At 41.2% G+C, this 16,804-nt stretch overlaps 2 protein-coding genes across 5 annotated transcripts in view; both read left to right on the top strand.

Annotated features, from left to right (window-relative positions):
• The window catches only part of mdn1 (midasin AAA ATPase 1), a 122,260-nt gene extending 111,979 nt beyond the window's left edge, over positions 1–10,281 (top strand). For all 4 annotated transcript variants that reach the window (XM_084083172.1, XM_084083171.1, XM_084083170.1 and 1 more), the window contains exons 95-104: positions 508–675; positions 1,560–1,714; positions 2,389–2,478; positions 2,654–2,769; positions 3,312–3,486; positions 3,957–4,030; positions 4,417–4,531; positions 5,461–5,527; positions 7,213–7,355; positions 8,448–10,281. In XM_084083172.1, the coding sequence (XP_083939298.1) occupies positions 508–675; positions 1,560–1,714; positions 2,389–2,478; positions 2,654–2,769; positions 3,312–3,486; positions 3,957–4,030; positions 4,417–4,531; positions 5,461–5,527; positions 7,213–7,355; positions 8,448–8,633 (1,289 nt within the window). In that variant the 3' untranslated portion in view covers positions 8,634–10,281. The remainder of the gene's footprint in view (positions 1–507; positions 676–1,559; positions 1,715–2,388; positions 2,479–2,653; positions 2,770–3,311; positions 3,487–3,956; positions 4,031–4,416; positions 4,532–5,460; positions 5,528–7,212; positions 7,356–8,447) is intronic.
• Positions 10,282–10,870: 589 nt separating this feature from the next.
• Positions 10,871–14,807, top strand: lyrm2 (LYR motif containing 2). Its single transcript, XM_084083181.1, has 3 exons — positions 10,871–10,947; positions 11,497–11,637; positions 12,700–14,807. Exons 1-3 carry the CDS (start codon positions 10,903–10,905, stop codon positions 12,778–12,780), a joined length of 267 nt encoding a protein of 88 aa, XP_083939307.1. The 5' UTR covers positions 10,871–10,902; the 3' UTR covers positions 12,781–14,807.
• The last annotated feature ends 1,997 nt before the right edge of the window (positions 14,808–16,804 follow it).

The following is a 16,804-nucleotide window of genomic DNA, read 5'->3' as shown; positions in this document are numbered from 1 at the left end:
TCAAATAATTGTAGTAAAGTAAAGTATAATTGTAAGTAAAAGTACAATATTTGCCTCTGACATGTAGTGGACTAGAAGTAAAATTATAGACAATAGGAAATACTTCAGTAAACATATCTCAAAATTGTACTTAAGTACAGTACTTGAGTAAATGTACTTAGTTACTTTACACCACTGGTCTGTATATCATTGTGTAACACAAATACTGGTGTGTTCAGAGCCAGTTTCTGGAAGCCATAGACTCTGGTTTTACCACACCACACAGCAGCAGGATGGTGCAAAAGACAAATAAGAATAACAGCAATACGAATAGTACCAGACCACTATCTGCACAGTGGCTGGACCAGCACTTTCCTACATTTTCACCTTGTAGTTTGTAAGTCCGGATAAATAAGTAGCCTTGGGAACTAACGGTTCCCGAGCTAACATAGGTTAGGAACAACATGGTGTCCGAGGGGCCCCGGTGGCTCAACTGGTGTGTTATTAATTGTGTGTTGCTGTTTGTAGATGTTGCCAGCACAGACCAGCAGAAACCAGCTGGGCCTCAGCAAGACCAGGACAAAGAGGACGATGACGTTGCCATGGATACCGGGGAGCAGGAAGAGGACTTGCAGGCGGTCGACGCCCCAGAGCTGAAGCCAGAACAGCTGGACTCCGCCAAGACCTCCCAGAAAGGTTTGACATTTTTATTCAACAATTACTTATACCTAGACCATACCCGTCGGGGGATATGAGCACCCACGCTTGTTTCACAGATGTGGCTACACCGGTGCTTGTTGCACGCACATGATTTGGCAACCCGGGAGCCAGCGAACACAAAAAACAGAATAAACAGCTGACATTCGGGGAAAGTGAAAAACGGGCTTCGCTGTTCCGTGCACATGGTAATAGTCAATGGCTGTGTGCAAATGCAGATCAATTGCTCCAACCACTGAGGAGAACCGGGCAGAAGAGATTTTGGGGAAGCGCTCACTCACTCACTCACAGAGCTTTGTTGAATTATAGGATGATATGATAGGATAGGATGATGATAGGATGATATACGTACATCAAATCATGTATTTGTTAAAGGAAGGTTGACCGCGCACACCTTTTCTTTCTTAGTAGCTCCCTTCACCATACACATCAAGTGATTAAGTGGCATACATAAATGGAACTTTAATTACTGTATGTGGTAGTTAGCCTTTCTCATTCTCTTCCTGTGGCCAGGTGTGGAGATTCTTCACTCAAACTTGTTTATTCCATTCTTCATCATACTGTCCCCAGTCTGGAGTTTGAACCCCTCTTTGTGTCTGCACTGTTGCAAGACAATTATTTCCTCAATAAAACTGCATGCTTTTATTAACCACTTTAAACCTGGCATCCCTGTTTAGGGCATGTTAATATTGGTGAACTTTTTTTAAATAATTTTGAAAATATATCTACAAGCTCACAACATGTCATATCATGACACATTGTGAGGTGGTAGATTGGCTATTTTCGCTCTCTGTTCTATGACGGACGTACTGTATATAGGGTTCAAGTGCTTAAGGTCTCAATCTAATTGTTTGTAAATGCAGCGAGTGTGGACGGTGGTGAGATGGAGACCCAGACGCACAAAGAGGAGGAGGAGAGACGGAGAGACAGAGAACAAGGCAAGGATGAAGAGCATCCAGAGAGGAGCAATCAGTCCACCATCCACACTGTCCCAGAGCTGCTCATGGACATGGACCAGGTACTGAAAATGATGATGATGATGATGAATGGATGTGGAACACAGATATAAACGTTTGATGGATATGGATCAGAATGATGGATGACAATAAACTAAAGCTGAAGAGTGTGTGTGCGTGTGTGATAGCTACTGTAGGACAATCTGTGACGCAGAACCAAATATGAGAAGCGAATATGGAGTTCAATAAGTTGGTTTATTCAGAGAATGCATTCTGAGACCTACAGTACAGAGTAAAGCAACAGTTTACATACAGTCAGTAAGTCACTCCCCTCAAGAGAGGGGGAGAGACCATATCTGTCTGTACCAGACACCTGGCCTGGGACAGACATAAATCCTATTTATCTCTGTGTGTGGGTCAGGTCAGGTTCTGTTCTGTTCTGATAATAAATGGACAGGAGTCAGGAATCATTCTTAGCTTGGTTTATTACTGCAGGCCTGCATGACTTAGCAAAAGTGTTATATCCAACATTAGGCTAAGGCATTGGCTAAATTCTGTTCAGTGTCTGATAGTTGGCAGTCACCACATACGGAGGAGACGATGGTTCCTGTATCCGTGATCTGTATCCTGAAACACTTATTGTTGAGTTTCCCAAGTTTGTGCATCTGCTATTGTTTGTGTTCAAGAATTTCTTGTTAAATGTGAACGCAACTAAAGATGTTACATGTGTGTCCAGAAACCGGTGGTGGACCCAGAGGAGATCAGAAGGGAGATGGAGCTTCAGTTGGAAGCCTGGCAGAAACAAGCCCCCGGAGCTGCAGAGGAGGTGACGTCACCTGTTAATGCATTTTTTTCCTTCTTTTTAATTAGCACAAGACAGTTGGAATTCGACCAAAATGTATAAAGAGTTTTGTTCCTAAATAGAATTCTTTGGAAATATACGCTTTGGAACTATGAACCATTTTTTTTATTTGTGTTTCTTTTATTTATTTGTGATGCAGGAGAGTGCAGCAGCGGCCATGTGGCATCAGTACCAGACGCTGACCTCTGCCCTGTCCCAGCAGCTGTGTGAACAGCTCCGCCTCATACTGGAACCCACTCAGGCCGCCAAGCTCAAGTCAGTACAGTACAGTACAGTACCACCAGTATATAAATGCACCATTTACTTGCTCACAGCACATTGTAGATCGTCCATTTTTCGGCCATCGTAGGATAGAGTATAAGTTAAGCATTACTCACACCTATGTCGTTACGTCCTTACCACAGCAATACACTAATGCGGTCGAATCACTTGCAAATCGTTGCTGTCGGGCAGAATCCTTGTATCTCCTTGTATCTCCATATCTTTTGTAAATTAACACCTACTTGATCATACTACAGCGTGACACAAAAGCATCAAAACTAGCTGCAACATGTTTTGAGCTTATAGATCTGCTACTTTTGCTGTTTTTGAATCCTGAAAAGTAACATTTTGGACATATGAGGTTTCCACCCAACAGAGACAAAATAAGTTTGGAAAATGTGATGAACAAATCAGAATTACCTGCAGCCTGAACAAAGCCCGTGACATTCAGCCTGACAATACAATTAGTAGGGATCCATCAACAGCATCGTCTGATAATGAATGCCTTGTACCTTTTTCCTTTCCCGGTTGCACAGGGGTGACTACCGCACAGGGAAGCGTCTGAACATGAGGAAGGTGATCCCCTACATCGCCAGCCAGTTCCGCAAAGACAAGATCTGGCTGAGGAGAACCAAACCCAGCAAGAGAGAGTACCAGATCTGCCTGGCCATCGACGACTCCTCTAGCATGGTGGACAACCACTCCAAACAGGTCAGCACACAACTAATACAAGTCGAGTTCAAACAGAAGAAGAGTGTATTAAAAACGTTGTTGACTATCTACTTCACAATGGTCTTGTTCCATGATGTACTACATAACAGATACATACATACATTCTCTCTCTCCCCCCCCAGGGAGAAACAGTAACAATGCTACAGTATGCCTAAGGTTAAAAGATAAAAACTGATACATTTGTAATCCCAATAAAAAGTGTGTAAAAAAGGTGCCACATGGAATACTCCTTCTTGTTCTTGCACATATTCCAGTGTATGTAATTAAAACTACACATCCAGTTAATGAGCTTTGCAATTGGCTACGGTGTTAAAAAGCTTAATAGCCGTGGGGACACAAGATCTCCTTATTGTTCTTTCTTACTGCACAGGCAGATAAACGGTTCACTCCGGCTGCTTCTCAACTAATTACAGACTGATTAAGTCCTGCATGTGTCCTCTGTCTTCCAGCTGGCTTTTGAATCCCTGTCGGTGATCGTCAATGCCCTCACTCTGTTGGAGGTGGGCCAGGTCTCTGTATGCAGGTAAGAACATTCACCTCCACACGTGCTGCACCAGGCTTATTTGATTTATTTGCTCAGGTGGTGAAACACAAAATCTCAAATCTTATCCTAGGAGCCTACAGTAAGTATCTTACCTTGAAAGATAGAAAAGTGTATGTGCATGGAAAATGATTGTGACTGCATAGAGATGCTGACCACCAAACCTTTCAAAATCTTTCAACATTTTACAAAATTTGAAGAAAAAAAGAGAATTGAAAACAGCCCAGCTTGTATATTCTTTATTTTCTGTACTGTTGTTCAACAAAGTATAAAATAGTGGTTAAGTTGTGAATACAGTTACAGTATGCGTACTGTTAACTCCTGTCTCCCTAACATGTTTTTGATGAGGAGCTAACATGTGTTTACAGTTTTGGGGAGTCCGTGCAGCTCCTCCACCCTTTCCAGCAGCAGTTCAACGACGAATCAGGAGCCAGGATACTGAGACTGTGTCAGTTCCAGCAGAAGAAGACCAGGATAGCGCAGGTACTGCAGGAGCCACACATACTGTACACACAACTACAAGCCACAACAAACTCTGCTTCCAAACATAGACTCCACACCCCATAGCCTTCCTTCAACAGCAGTGGTTCTCAAAACCTTTTTTAATTTCAAGGATCCCTATAACTCAGAGAGTGTACAAATGGAACCAAATGGACCCTTAAAAGGGTCCATTTGGTTCCATTTGTACACTCTCAGAGTTACAGACCTGTAAGTGTTCATTTGGTTCCATTTTTGTACACGCTCAGTGTTACAGGACCAGTAAGGGTTAATTTGGTTCCTTACTATCAATAATGTTGGGGGGGTCCATTTGGAACCCCCTCTGGGACCCCTGGTGCTCCCCTGACCCATTCTACATAGCATTTTTTTCTCCAATGGGGATAAACACAGGCACTACATGGGGTACAGTATGTGTGAAAAGTGTAAAAAAAAAAAAAAAAAACTTTTTGTGTGTTTTCGTAAATGAATGCCCTACTTGATCATACTACAACGCTACTCAAAAGTAGCAGATCTTTAAGCTCATCTCAATCTGCTCACAAGGCAATAATTTCACTCCATTCCTTATTTATAATGTTATATTCTTCAAAAGGTGGGTATCGTTCATTCATAGGATCATATGGTTTTATCTTTTCTTAGCAAACTGTTGTTGTCTGGTAAAGTGGGTACTTGGAGGAAATGGGTACTGACTGAAGTCTTAAAAAGTTTGAGAATCACAGAGCTATACTTTCCTTTGTATAATGTCTTGTGTCTCACGTCTATTGCTATACATTTCACCTGTCTAGCTGCAACCAAATGTCCCATTTGAGATAAGTTTTCTTGTTTGAATCATATAATAGAGTATATCACATCAAACAATCACTTACGGTCATATACTGTACTGTAGATCAATGACTGATTCTGTTTGTGCTCTGCAGTTTTTAGAGACGTCCGCTAAAATGTTCGTATCAGCGCGACAGAAGGCGACAGGATCGCCAAACTCAGGTAATGTGTTCTCCGTAATGTGTTTATTCATGTACCACCCACTGTAAAACGAGTTGAAACCGCACAATACGAATATTGATGAGGTTTGGAGATTGTCTATTAGTCTGTTGACCGTGGACAGTCTTTCTGTGCATATTTTCAAGCTGGTTGCGTGGCAGTTCATAAGGTTTTCTGAAATAGAAGAAAGCACAAACTTGCGTAGTAACTTAGTGCTTATTTGTCTAACAGACACCAGGAAATAATTTGGATTCTCTCCTACACTCAGTTGTTTTTTAACCAAGGACCCCCCAGGGATCTCTCCTTGGCCCCCCTCCTTTTTTCCCTTCTACACCAAATGTCTTTGTCGAAAATAGCAGATCTACAAGCTTGTATTTTCACTGAATGTTCGGCTACTCTGACATGCCCAGATTGAATAGGAACACTGGGGTTCATGTGGTTAAGGGACAAGGGACTAGTGAAGGTTGTAACATCGCTGTGTGACTGGTTTAGCTCGTCACAGAACTTTTCTGCCCTGACTAACACAGACACACTCATGAATGCCCGCTGATTGAATTCACCTCTGTTGCTGCTAAGTAAAATGGGGTCCATGCCCAGATTGTATCTCAGGTCCAACAAACAAGCCTTTAGTGTGTCACCATGAGACCAGGATCAGAGCCAAGTCCTCCGGGTCAAAAGCAGGCCTTTGTTGCGTCCACAAAGGCCCCGGTGGAGCAAATGTTCGCTCTGTATGGAGCTGGGCTACAGGCCATGTCAGAAACCCAGTATCATTCTCCTGGTGAAGGTGGCTTAGCGACCTAGATGTCTGTAGAAACAAAAAAGGCTAGAAGCCGTGGCAGTATGGCAGAATGGCAGTAGAGGCTCACATGCGTACAGACAGATGTGAGTGATCGAAATATTCAAACTTATTGTAGGTGCGTACTGTCTAGGATGAATACAGTTTTTGAAAAAGCTGTGTAAAGAGACAGTAAAAACGGCAGTAAATGCAAGCATTGAAAATGGGTAGAATTTAGAGTGTTACTGTGACAGCTTGCCAAGTTAATGTTTTTTTTTTTAAGTAAAAGCTAGACCTGAGGCGATTATTAAAAATTCTAATTCCTAACAGTTTTTTGAAAAAAAATCCCAATTTTCTTTTTTCACGACTTTTCAAAAATAGCAGATCTACAAGCTCATAGCGCGGCACTCGGTGCCGCGCTATGAGCTTGTATATCTGCTATTTTTGAATAGCCAAAGAAATCTAAAGTGACACAGATGCGTTTCAGGTCTTAATGGGTTAAACTAGAGTGTTTAAGGTCAGGATACCAATGTTACCCAATCAGGATACTAACGGCACCAACATAATTTACCAGCTTCAGTGTTTTAGTTACAATTTTGCAGAAATGTCTGTTTTTGGTCTCTCTGGCAGATAAACAGAAAGACTATTATTTTATCATGTTGATGCTTTTGCGTCTGTTTGTGTCTAGCCTCGGAAACCCATGCATTTTTTTTTGTTTCAAAAGAAAAAAAGCCTGGGAGAACCTTGCAGGAACGCTGGTCTTAGGACCTTGTCATCTCCTAACCAATCAGAGTGCTCCAAACCCAGGCGCTGGAATCCAGCGCCTGGGTTTGGCTCCGCCCTTCAAGACCATCGATTGGGCTCGTTCTTTCAGTCTAGTTTGTGTCTGACCGTTGCCCTTCTCCGTCCACAGAGACGGCCCAGCTGTTGCTGGTGGTGTCGGATGGACGCGGCCTCTTCCTGGAGGGGAAGGACAGGGTGACGGCTGCGGTACAGGCGGCGCGAAGCGCAAACGTCTTTGTCATCTTTGTGGTGCTAGACAACCCCAACTCAAGGGTAAGGGCAGTCCAGGATACATGTCGATGTTGTTGCTTTTTACTATGTAATGTTTCTGTGCCCAGGGCACACCTGTATTCATCAATCTACAAGCTCACAACATGTTGCATCGCAAGTTCACAAACACATTTTTTTGTTCGACTTTATTTCATTTATTTTCATTTCATTTTATTTATTTTCATTTTATTATTTATTTTCATTTCATTTTATTTATTTTCATTTTATTCTATTTATTTTCATTTTATTTTATTTATTTTCATTTCATTTTATTTATTTTCATTTTATTTTATTTATTTTCATTTTATTTATTTATTTTCATTTTATTTTATTTATTTTCATTTCATTTTATTTATTTTCATTTTATTTTATTTATTTTCATTTTATTTTATTTTTATTATCAAAATAAAATGATTGTTCTCCCCCCTGCAGTCCTAGAGAGTAAAGGGGTACAAGATCCCCAAAGCCCACACCAGCAGGATTTTTTAATAATGCTTTTTTTTAAGCTGCTGTTTATGTTTTTATGGTAGCAGAGCTTCCCAGCGTAATATTTTCACACGTATGTGCCTGAACAGTGCATCTAAGTCAGTGGTTCTCAACCAGTGGTCCTTGAGGGGGTTCCAGGTGGTCCCCCAGCTAAATGATGGAGAGTTAGTAACCAAACGGACCCCTTATAGATCTTTAACTCTTGAGAGTGTAAAATGAAACCAAATGGACCCGTACGGGTCCATTTGGTTTCATTTCACTCTCTCAAGAGTTACATTATTGTTAAACATCTGCATTACTTAATTTACAAGAAGTCTACACACAGAGAATGTAGAAGAATTGTTATTTTGATCAACGTTTGCCTGTTATCTCTCCTATTGGTACCAACATCAATACAGCATGGAATTGTGGACAAAATCGTATTCTAAAGATAACAAAATATTTTAAGTTTAGCGTCGGAGAGGCTAAATTTCATCAAACGGTGGTTCCGTGGCTGAAATGCCGAATAAATAATGGACCTTGATAATGAAAAGGGTTGAAAACCACTGTATGACAAATTAACTGAATCTGAATGTCTCTCTACCCCTCTCGTATCGACTCCCTTTTTAGGACTCCATCCTGGACATCAAGGTTCCCATCTTCAAAGGGCCGGGCGAGCTGCCGGAGATCCGCTCCTACATGGACGAGTTCCCCTTCCCCTTCTACATCGTCCTGCGCGACGTGAACGCCTTGCCCGAGACCCTGAGCGACGCGCTGAGGCAGTGGTTCGAACTGGTCACGGCCACCGACCACTAACAGCCAACGAGAAGCCATTTGTTATTCTCAACATTTTTTTTTGTTTTTCTTTTCGTTTCCCCCACCCCCAAAAAAACAGGGAGGCGAGGGCGGCAGCCAGCCAACTGCACAAACGCCACTCTTCGGGCCGCTAACGCCTCTCAAAAACCCACAGAACTCTTGAAAGAAACACAACAAAATAAAACGAGGACTCAAAAAAAAAAAAAAGACGGATTTGCCGCTGTACATGTGCCTTTATTTTCTTATTTTTACTCTGATTTTAGTAGACTCTGTAGAGTTTGATAGCGAGACCCTTTTTTGCCGTTTTCTGTCTTTTGTCTTCATCAGGGGAATTCTGGAAAGTTCTTTTTTTGTAATGTAACGAGGATTGCTTTAACTTGCACGTCTCTTAAAAAAGAAATGATAGAAAATGAAAAATGTGATTCCCTTTGCGTATGAATACACCTCAGTGAAGAGTCCAGTAAAAAATACCTCTTTCCTCCCAACCTTGTACTATAAACCCCCCGCCTTCCCCCCTCCTTCATGTTCGTGTGGATGTTTTAGTCGGTGTTGCAATTGCTCATCAGAATCACCCATCTTTCAATGTGAACACATCATACAGAGTTGTGAACTTGTGTTTTTTTTCCCGCCGCTGTTTGTATGAAAAAACAACCCCCCCTTCATGATGCCATGACTAGGCCTGCATCTATCATTTATTTTCTTAGAGATTATTTTATCGATTACTTTTTCGGTTCATCGAATAACCGAGAAACGTGTTTTTTTTGTTTTTGTCAAATCGACAAAACTAATTTCGGTTTGAGCTTTTGTTTTATATATGATATACTTTGTCAACAGTGTTGTAAAATGGTGTCACACACAAAAGTAGCAAAGATAGCCGATACAGTGTATAAGCTCGCGACTCATTGTGAGCTTGTAGACTGGCTAATTCTGAACATTTTTGGAAATTTTGAATTATCGATTATTATTATAAATCGATTTATTTTTTATAATCAAGAACTAAATCGATTAGTTCGATTAACTGTTGCACCCTATGTCGTGATGTAACTGAAGCATGTCGGTTGTGGCGCTAACGGACATCTAGAGTCACTTAAACGAAGAGCTAAATGTGCCTTGGGAGAGGAGACGGTATTGTATCGGTATTTGCATCTCACCTGTTCACCCAAATCATCTGTTGTCGTGACGGTTCGCTTACAGACCCCGACCACGACTCTGTGAAGGTCAGTATTTTTAGAAAATTCAGTTCTTATGCACTTTGAAGCACAGGGACTGCGGACATATCCAATTTTGATATAACGCTCCGAAAACCCAACTTTTTGTGGTATAAAAGACACATATCTGCCATTTTCCTTTTATAAACATACTGTGTGTGTGTGTGTGTGCGTGTGTGTTATACTTACATCTGCTGAAGGAGAGCTTAGGAATGCATCACATTGTCCCATTAGGACAAGACTCAACGAACGGTGTTTGGATTGTGCATTGAAATGTTAATCACTGACGTGTTTTTCTTTTTTTTTTGCATTATGCACATAAATGTAAGCAGGCATCCGTTATATTTAAGAGGTTGTTTCTTCATACTACCCATCCATTAAACCATAACATAACACGTAAATTACAGTATGACTCTGACAATAAAACGTTTCAAATACCACTTAAGTTTTACGCTGGTAAGTTATGTAATGCAGTGGTTTTCAAAAGAGGGGTCCAGGGACTCAGGGTTCCCTGAGGGGATTCTAAATGCGCCCTTACAGGTCTGTAACGCTGACGCGTTATGGATTCCACCAACGTTATGGGATAGACCTGCCTTACCTGTGTTTGATTGGCTCCCTGGCAGGCATATAGTTTTACTGGGGTTCGGTTTAGGCATAGTTTTACTAAGGTTAGGGTTAGGTTTAGGCACAGTTTTACTGAGGTTAAGTTTAGGTTTAGGCATAGTCAATCACAGCAACTACAGGCCAATCACAGCAGGTCTCCCTAGAAAAGCGGCGGTATCCATAAGCACGCAACTCTGACAGTGTACACATGGAACCAAATGGACCCTAGGGTCCATTTGGTTCCATTTGTACTGTCGGGGCGGGGGTCGTTGAGATTTGAAAGTTTGAGAACCACTAATGTAATGTACATTCCTCTCCGGCCCACTAGAGGGAGACATATTCCACTTTTTACTGGGGCAGCAAATCCCAAATCTATGCAGCAAACGGACCTTAACTTCCGTCACAACATCCGGTTTCAAACTCGTCTTGGTGCCAGAGAACGAGGCTGTCAGAACATCATGTCCGTGTCAAGGTTACCACCGGCAGCTTTATCTTTAAAACAGGTGAGAGAACTTGCAAAGAACCGCATAAGAGATGAGATGTGTCTGGAAATATAACGCGTTCTGTGTGTTTATGTAACGTTAATAGCAACATGGTGAGACACAATGTCACCTCAGCCTGTGTTGAGTAATCTCTCAGTGTCTTGACACATTACTCAACTAGGTTTGATTAATAAGTTATTGACTTATTCTATGTTTGTATTTATCCTAATTATCAGCCTATATTAAGACATGAAAGCAAACGTTTTTTTTTTACTGTCTGGCACTGCTGGGTGATCATCACACCAGCCTTGTAAATCAGCTATTGCATGTGCCTGAATAGGTTGCCTACCCCAGTGTATGAATTATTTCATGTGTCATGCATGTATCTATTCAAAAATAGCAGATCTACAAGCTCATAGCGCGGCACGAAGTGATGCGCTTTGAGCTTGTAGATCTGCTATTTTCAAATTATAAAATGACATGGCTGCTTTTCCCTGTTTTAATGGGTTAAATTAACTGTCACTGTGGTAGAAGAGCTGCATGTTGACCCATGTTGATGTCCTGCATCAGTTCCTACAGAGGCAGAGGGTTCTGGGCATCTATAGAACTATGCTGAGGACCATACGAAAGGTACCAGACGAGGCAGACCGCAAATACCTCAGGGGCTGGGCGAGAGACGAGTTCCAGAGGAATAAAGGTGCCACAAACCAGGTGGGGCAAGTTTATATGGATGGTTCATGTAGCACAAGATCAAAAATGTGTTTTGTACCTAAACTATAATATGTTAATGCCTTTAAACCAGTAGTATATTGAAATACATTCTTTGACATACAGGGAGTACCTGAGAACTGAAGGGATATTTATGATCCACTGTCTTGTTATTACAAGGACTCGAGCAGCAGCCTTCTGGACAAATTAAATGTCTCCTTCCAATATCTTATGTACATAACATACAGTAGTGAATGTTTCTTTGCAAAGCCTAAAAAACAAACAGAAATATTTGTATTTATGTGTTCCAATGTTCAATGCCAAAACACACAATTGCATCATTAATCAATTATGTGTATGACAATTAAAGTCAGTACACACCAGGAGCACTTAATAGCGCCATCATTATTACAAGGTGATTAAGCTACATCATTAGTTTTCGAAACAAGGTCAAACTAAATTTTCAGCACAAATAAATTCATCAACCTGTATGAATGACGCAGCACCAAAAATATTAGCATTGACATTTTCGTATCATTTATTCACGTCGCTCCTGGTGTGTAATGACCTTTAATCATCAACTAAAATTGCATGATCATGACGGCATTCCATGATTCCATTTGGGCCTCTGTATGTTTGTGAAGGTTAAACCACTTTCAACCTGGCATTCCTATTTTGGTATAGGCCATTTCTTTGAAAATAGCCAATCTACAAGCTCTCAAAGCACCGCAAACTTGTAGGTCAGCTATTTTCACTATTCATCTTACAAAGTATATACTGTAGGGCAGGGGTTTTCAACGTTTTTCAGGCCAAAGACCCATTAGCTGAGAGAGAGATGAAACACTACTAGAAATATTGTATAAAATTGTGTCACAGATTAAACTTTTTCATAGATAGTACGTAAAAAATGAATTCCTGTCATACATAGATTTGTCGGACCCCCTGTAGTAACTCTTAGGGGTCCCGGACACCCTGTTGAAGGGAAGACCCATGCAGTAGGGCTTAAGTGTTTTTTTTTAAAGGACCTTTCTATCGCTGACATCTTTCTCCCACCATCTCTCCCAGGATGCCATCCGGATGATGATCACACAAGCAAACAACCATCTGGAATCGCTACAGAAATCACTGGCACTGGCGGGGAGTTAAAGGCCCCTCGACTGGGCATTGAAATGACTGACTTCTTGTTGGTTGAGACCCAGCATCTGTTCATCCGTTTTTATCCCCCACACCGCCCACAGTAAATCTCAAACTTTACTGGACTGGACACATGATTCACTTTTGAAGCAGAACCTCCTCCAGATAATTACTGTTAACTTGCCAAAGCAGCTGGCAGAGTAGACCAACCGAAGAGACTCAGCTAGAATGTCCCAGCATTTTGGTTTATATTGGCTAGCGTTCATTTACCACCTTGCTCTTAATGCTTATTCATTTATACTTTTTCTCGCGGCGGTGTCACTTGCCAAAAATAGCAGATTTTTCTGTTTAACCACATGGACTCTACCGTCCGTATTCTTGGGCGAACACATTCAGAAAAAGTTGCAGATCTACAAGCTCGCAACACAGCATGCTGTGTGTGAGCTTATAGATTGGCTTTTTTCACTCTACTCAGGAATTTTACACAAAGCAGAATCGTAAATTAGGCTTTAGTGCAATGACACATCAGACATTATGTAGGCTTCTGAAAATGGAAAAACACACTCGGCAACAGATATCCTCACTGCGGTCCAACATCCGTTATTTCCTGACCACAAGATCATTTCAAACCTTTCGCTCGGGGCATAATGGCTCAGGAGGCAGAGTGGCCGTCGATTCAATCCCCGCTTCCCCCTCATTGCTTTGTGTCAGTGTCCTTGAGCAAGACACTTAACCCCTAACTCTTGTGTGTGAATGGGTGAATGTAACGCACATTGTAAAGCGGTTTGGATAAAGGCACTATAGAAACGCAGACCGTTTCCCAGCACAATGGGACGGCAGAAGTCGATTACTCACTCATATCCAGTATACTTGCTTGGACAAGATCCAGTTCAAGTGGCACAGTGGGAATATTGATACACAAAGGGGTTCTATCATTCAATATCAGCCATGATACGCTGCGGCTTTCAGATCCGTTTTCCCTGTCAAGTACCTCAGATTTGTGTGGGTGCAGCACTGGCTTAAAAGTGCCGTGCAATAATACTGGCTTGTAACATTAGCAACTGGTGGTGAGACATCTATCAACTCCGCCTGGTGTTGAGTCATCTGTCAAGACACTGACAGGCTTACGCCACTTAAAGGTGGTGTAAGGGATTTTTTTTTCTTTTTTTCGTCTCTATTATTTTTACAGTTAAAATGCTAAAGCTCTATTCTGATAGTAAGCATTGCTGTAGAGCAATGCCTGTTAAGTAACAGGGGTTTCTCTAGCTCTTTAGTGAACAGAAGATACATTTTCAGGACAGGATACCAATTTCATTCAATCAGGAGAGAGAACTCCACTCCAAGAGAATTTATCTGCTTCCATTTTAGTGTTCCAGTTCCATTTTGTCCCTATTTATTTATTTGTGTGTTTCATCACTTCCACTTTCATTGTTTATCCTGGATGTGTTCTCTCTCCTGATGGGATATTGGTTTCCCAACGCTTTGGGGAGACCCCTGTTACTGAACAAACGCACTATAGCAATGATTACTATCGGCCTATAGCGCTATTTAACACTTATTTGGTATGCGGTCAGGTTTAGGCCTGGCTCAGGGAAGAGGACGCCCCTGCCATGCATAGTCCACCATGGGCACCGTTTGACGGGCCAAAGGCCTAGCAGGAACTCCATCTCTCTGTATGAAGTAAAACAAAGACATATCACTTACACCACCCTTAAATTATAGCAGTGCCATTTCAAAATCTGGGTACCGTTGGTGTGATGGAAAACCATGTTTTCATGGATGAATTACAATCTCAGCATTACATCTGTATACACATTACATGTGTATACAGATGTATACACATGTCTGCTGTTAAGATGTGGGTGTGAGGCCCAATGCTGTATTTTAAGTTGTATTTATTGAGTGTTTTAGTTCGTTATTCATTTGATCATCGTTTGTGAATTACGTCGGTTCATTGTTCATGTCAAATGAAATGTAAAAGTGTCTTGTAAGTCCATATGGGCTGGGCTTCCTTGGAAGCATGACACTTTAATAAAGAAAAATCACACCCAGTGTGAAGTGAGCGGTGCTATTTAAAAACAACAGTGGTCATCACAGTGATGGAAGCTCACTTTAAAAAAAAGCATTTTTTTTAAGTGAGTGGTGATATTTACAGGTTATTAATTTCATCATGCGTCTCACTAGCCAATCACAGTACTGAGCAAAGGGTCTGAATACCAATCAGCCAATCACAGTACAGCGAAAGACACATTTTCACAACGGAAAGAAAAACTTTCACCAGGGATAAACCACTTATAGGAGCGGCTACACCGCTCAAAAATCATCAATCATCATGTCTACTATGTATATTTGTCCAGTTGGCATCGCTATCTATATAGAATGTATTAATTGAAATGATGGCCTATAAACACTGGTAGAATCTTGACTTTTTATTACAAAATACATTGTCTGGCATCATTCCACAGAGTGCATTACTCATATCAACAAACTCATTCATGTACAGCTAACATCCCATATGAATGCAGCAGGCAGACTACACACTGTACAATATACACTAGACAAGTAATACTGCCACACACGTCTCTGCATTTTCTTCATGCAAAACAGTTTGACACAGTTAATTTATTTTCTGACTCGGGAGTAGGTGAAATTCCATAATTGAAAATAGATAAGGGTGGAGCCATTGTGTGACACTAAATAATTCCGGTAGGCAGCCAGTTATGCTTTTCATATAGGGCTGGATAATATGTTGATATTGTGATATGAGACTAGATATCACCTGGGATTTTGGATATCATAATATTGTGATATGATGTAAGTGGTGACTTTTCATGGTTTTATTTTATTATTTCAAAAATAAAATTGTGAAAATAGCCCACCTTGCAGATCAGCTATTTTAGCTATTTATTTTAAAAGGGAATTGATATTATCGTACCAATATCGAGGTATTTGGTCAAAGATATTGTGATATTTCATTTTGCCCATATCCCCCAGCCATACTTTTCATGAATGAAAAGACTTTAGTGCTGTATTGGTGTTGTGATTGGTGGAATGTAGTTAAAAACAGGGCCCTGATATTTATTTTCTTTTTTGAATTATTAACTATTCTGCACAGTTACCTTGGTACTGTACCTGTGTAACGGCCTTTTAACGCATGCCCAGGTCTTCACTAAACGCTGATGCACGCCTCAATACTCTGATGCGTAGGACAATAGTAAAATCCAAGTGCAAAGAGGAGTGATCCTGCACACATCAGCACAAACCTTAAAACATGGTTTGTCCCGATGAAGGTGTAAGGACCGAAACATCGTTTTTTAATTGACATTTTACAAGTTCCATACATCGGATCACAAAATTTCACATAATGGCCAACTGAAATGTACAGATACTAAATGTTACAAAATGTATTCCCCATGATGGGATGATCATCATTTAACTGGATTTTGGACTGTTCCCACACAGTAAAATCTTAAGTGTTCATTTATTCATTTGTAACTCAGCGAGGACAATTATACAACAGGTAGTTCTGACCAAGCAATCTGATTGGTTGAAATAGCTTTCTAGCCGTGCTTCAAACCAGCATCATAGCACGGGCCTAATCACATTAATAAATCACTCCGCAGTGCAGTCCAGTCCGCACCTGATTAGACCATTATATGGCACAGCTGTGCTGTGAAGTCACTCTGTCCCACGGTAGGAAAACAAACAGACAGTAGCCTGACCCACCGCCGCCACCGGAGAACAAACAGCTATGCAAAATGGACTATGTTGTTAATTTGGTGGATTTACGGTTGATCAATGGTTAGAAGGTTATAAATATCCTCCTGTGTAAAGTAAAATGACTCCCATTTCGTTAACAGTCCAGTAGGCTATATGCTCCGTCGTACGACCGTGTCACGCGGCCAAAATAGCCGATCTACAAGTTCACAACACGTCGCCATCGCGACGCGTTGTCAGCTTGTAGATCAGTTATTTTGGCCGCGTGACACGGTCGTACGACGGAGCATATAGCCTACTGGAATTCATTCCACTGCGC

The sequence above is a fragment of the Gymnoscopelus microlampas genome (assembly GCF_963454915.1).
Source record: "Gymnoscopelus microlampas genome assembly, chromosome: 16".
Lineage (NCBI taxonomy): Eukaryota > Metazoa > Chordata > Actinopteri > Myctophiformes > Myctophidae > Gymnoscopelus > Gymnoscopelus microlampas.
Note: the sequence above shows the minus strand (reverse complement) of the source record. Positions and strands in the feature narration are given on the sequence as shown.

Coding starts and splice junctions, on each gene's coding strand:
- lyrm2 (XM_084083181.1), top strand. CDS start 10,903: ATGTCCGTGTCAAGGTTACCACCGGCAGCTTTATCTTTAAAACAG. Junction 10,948..11,496: donor CAGCTTTATCTTTAAAACAG/GTGAGAGAACTT, acceptor GTCCTGCATCAG/TTCCTACAGAGGCAGAGGGT. Junction 11,638..12,699: donor ATAAAGGTGCCACAAACCAG/GTGGGGCAAGTT, acceptor CATCTCTCCCAG/GATGCCATCCGGATGATGAT.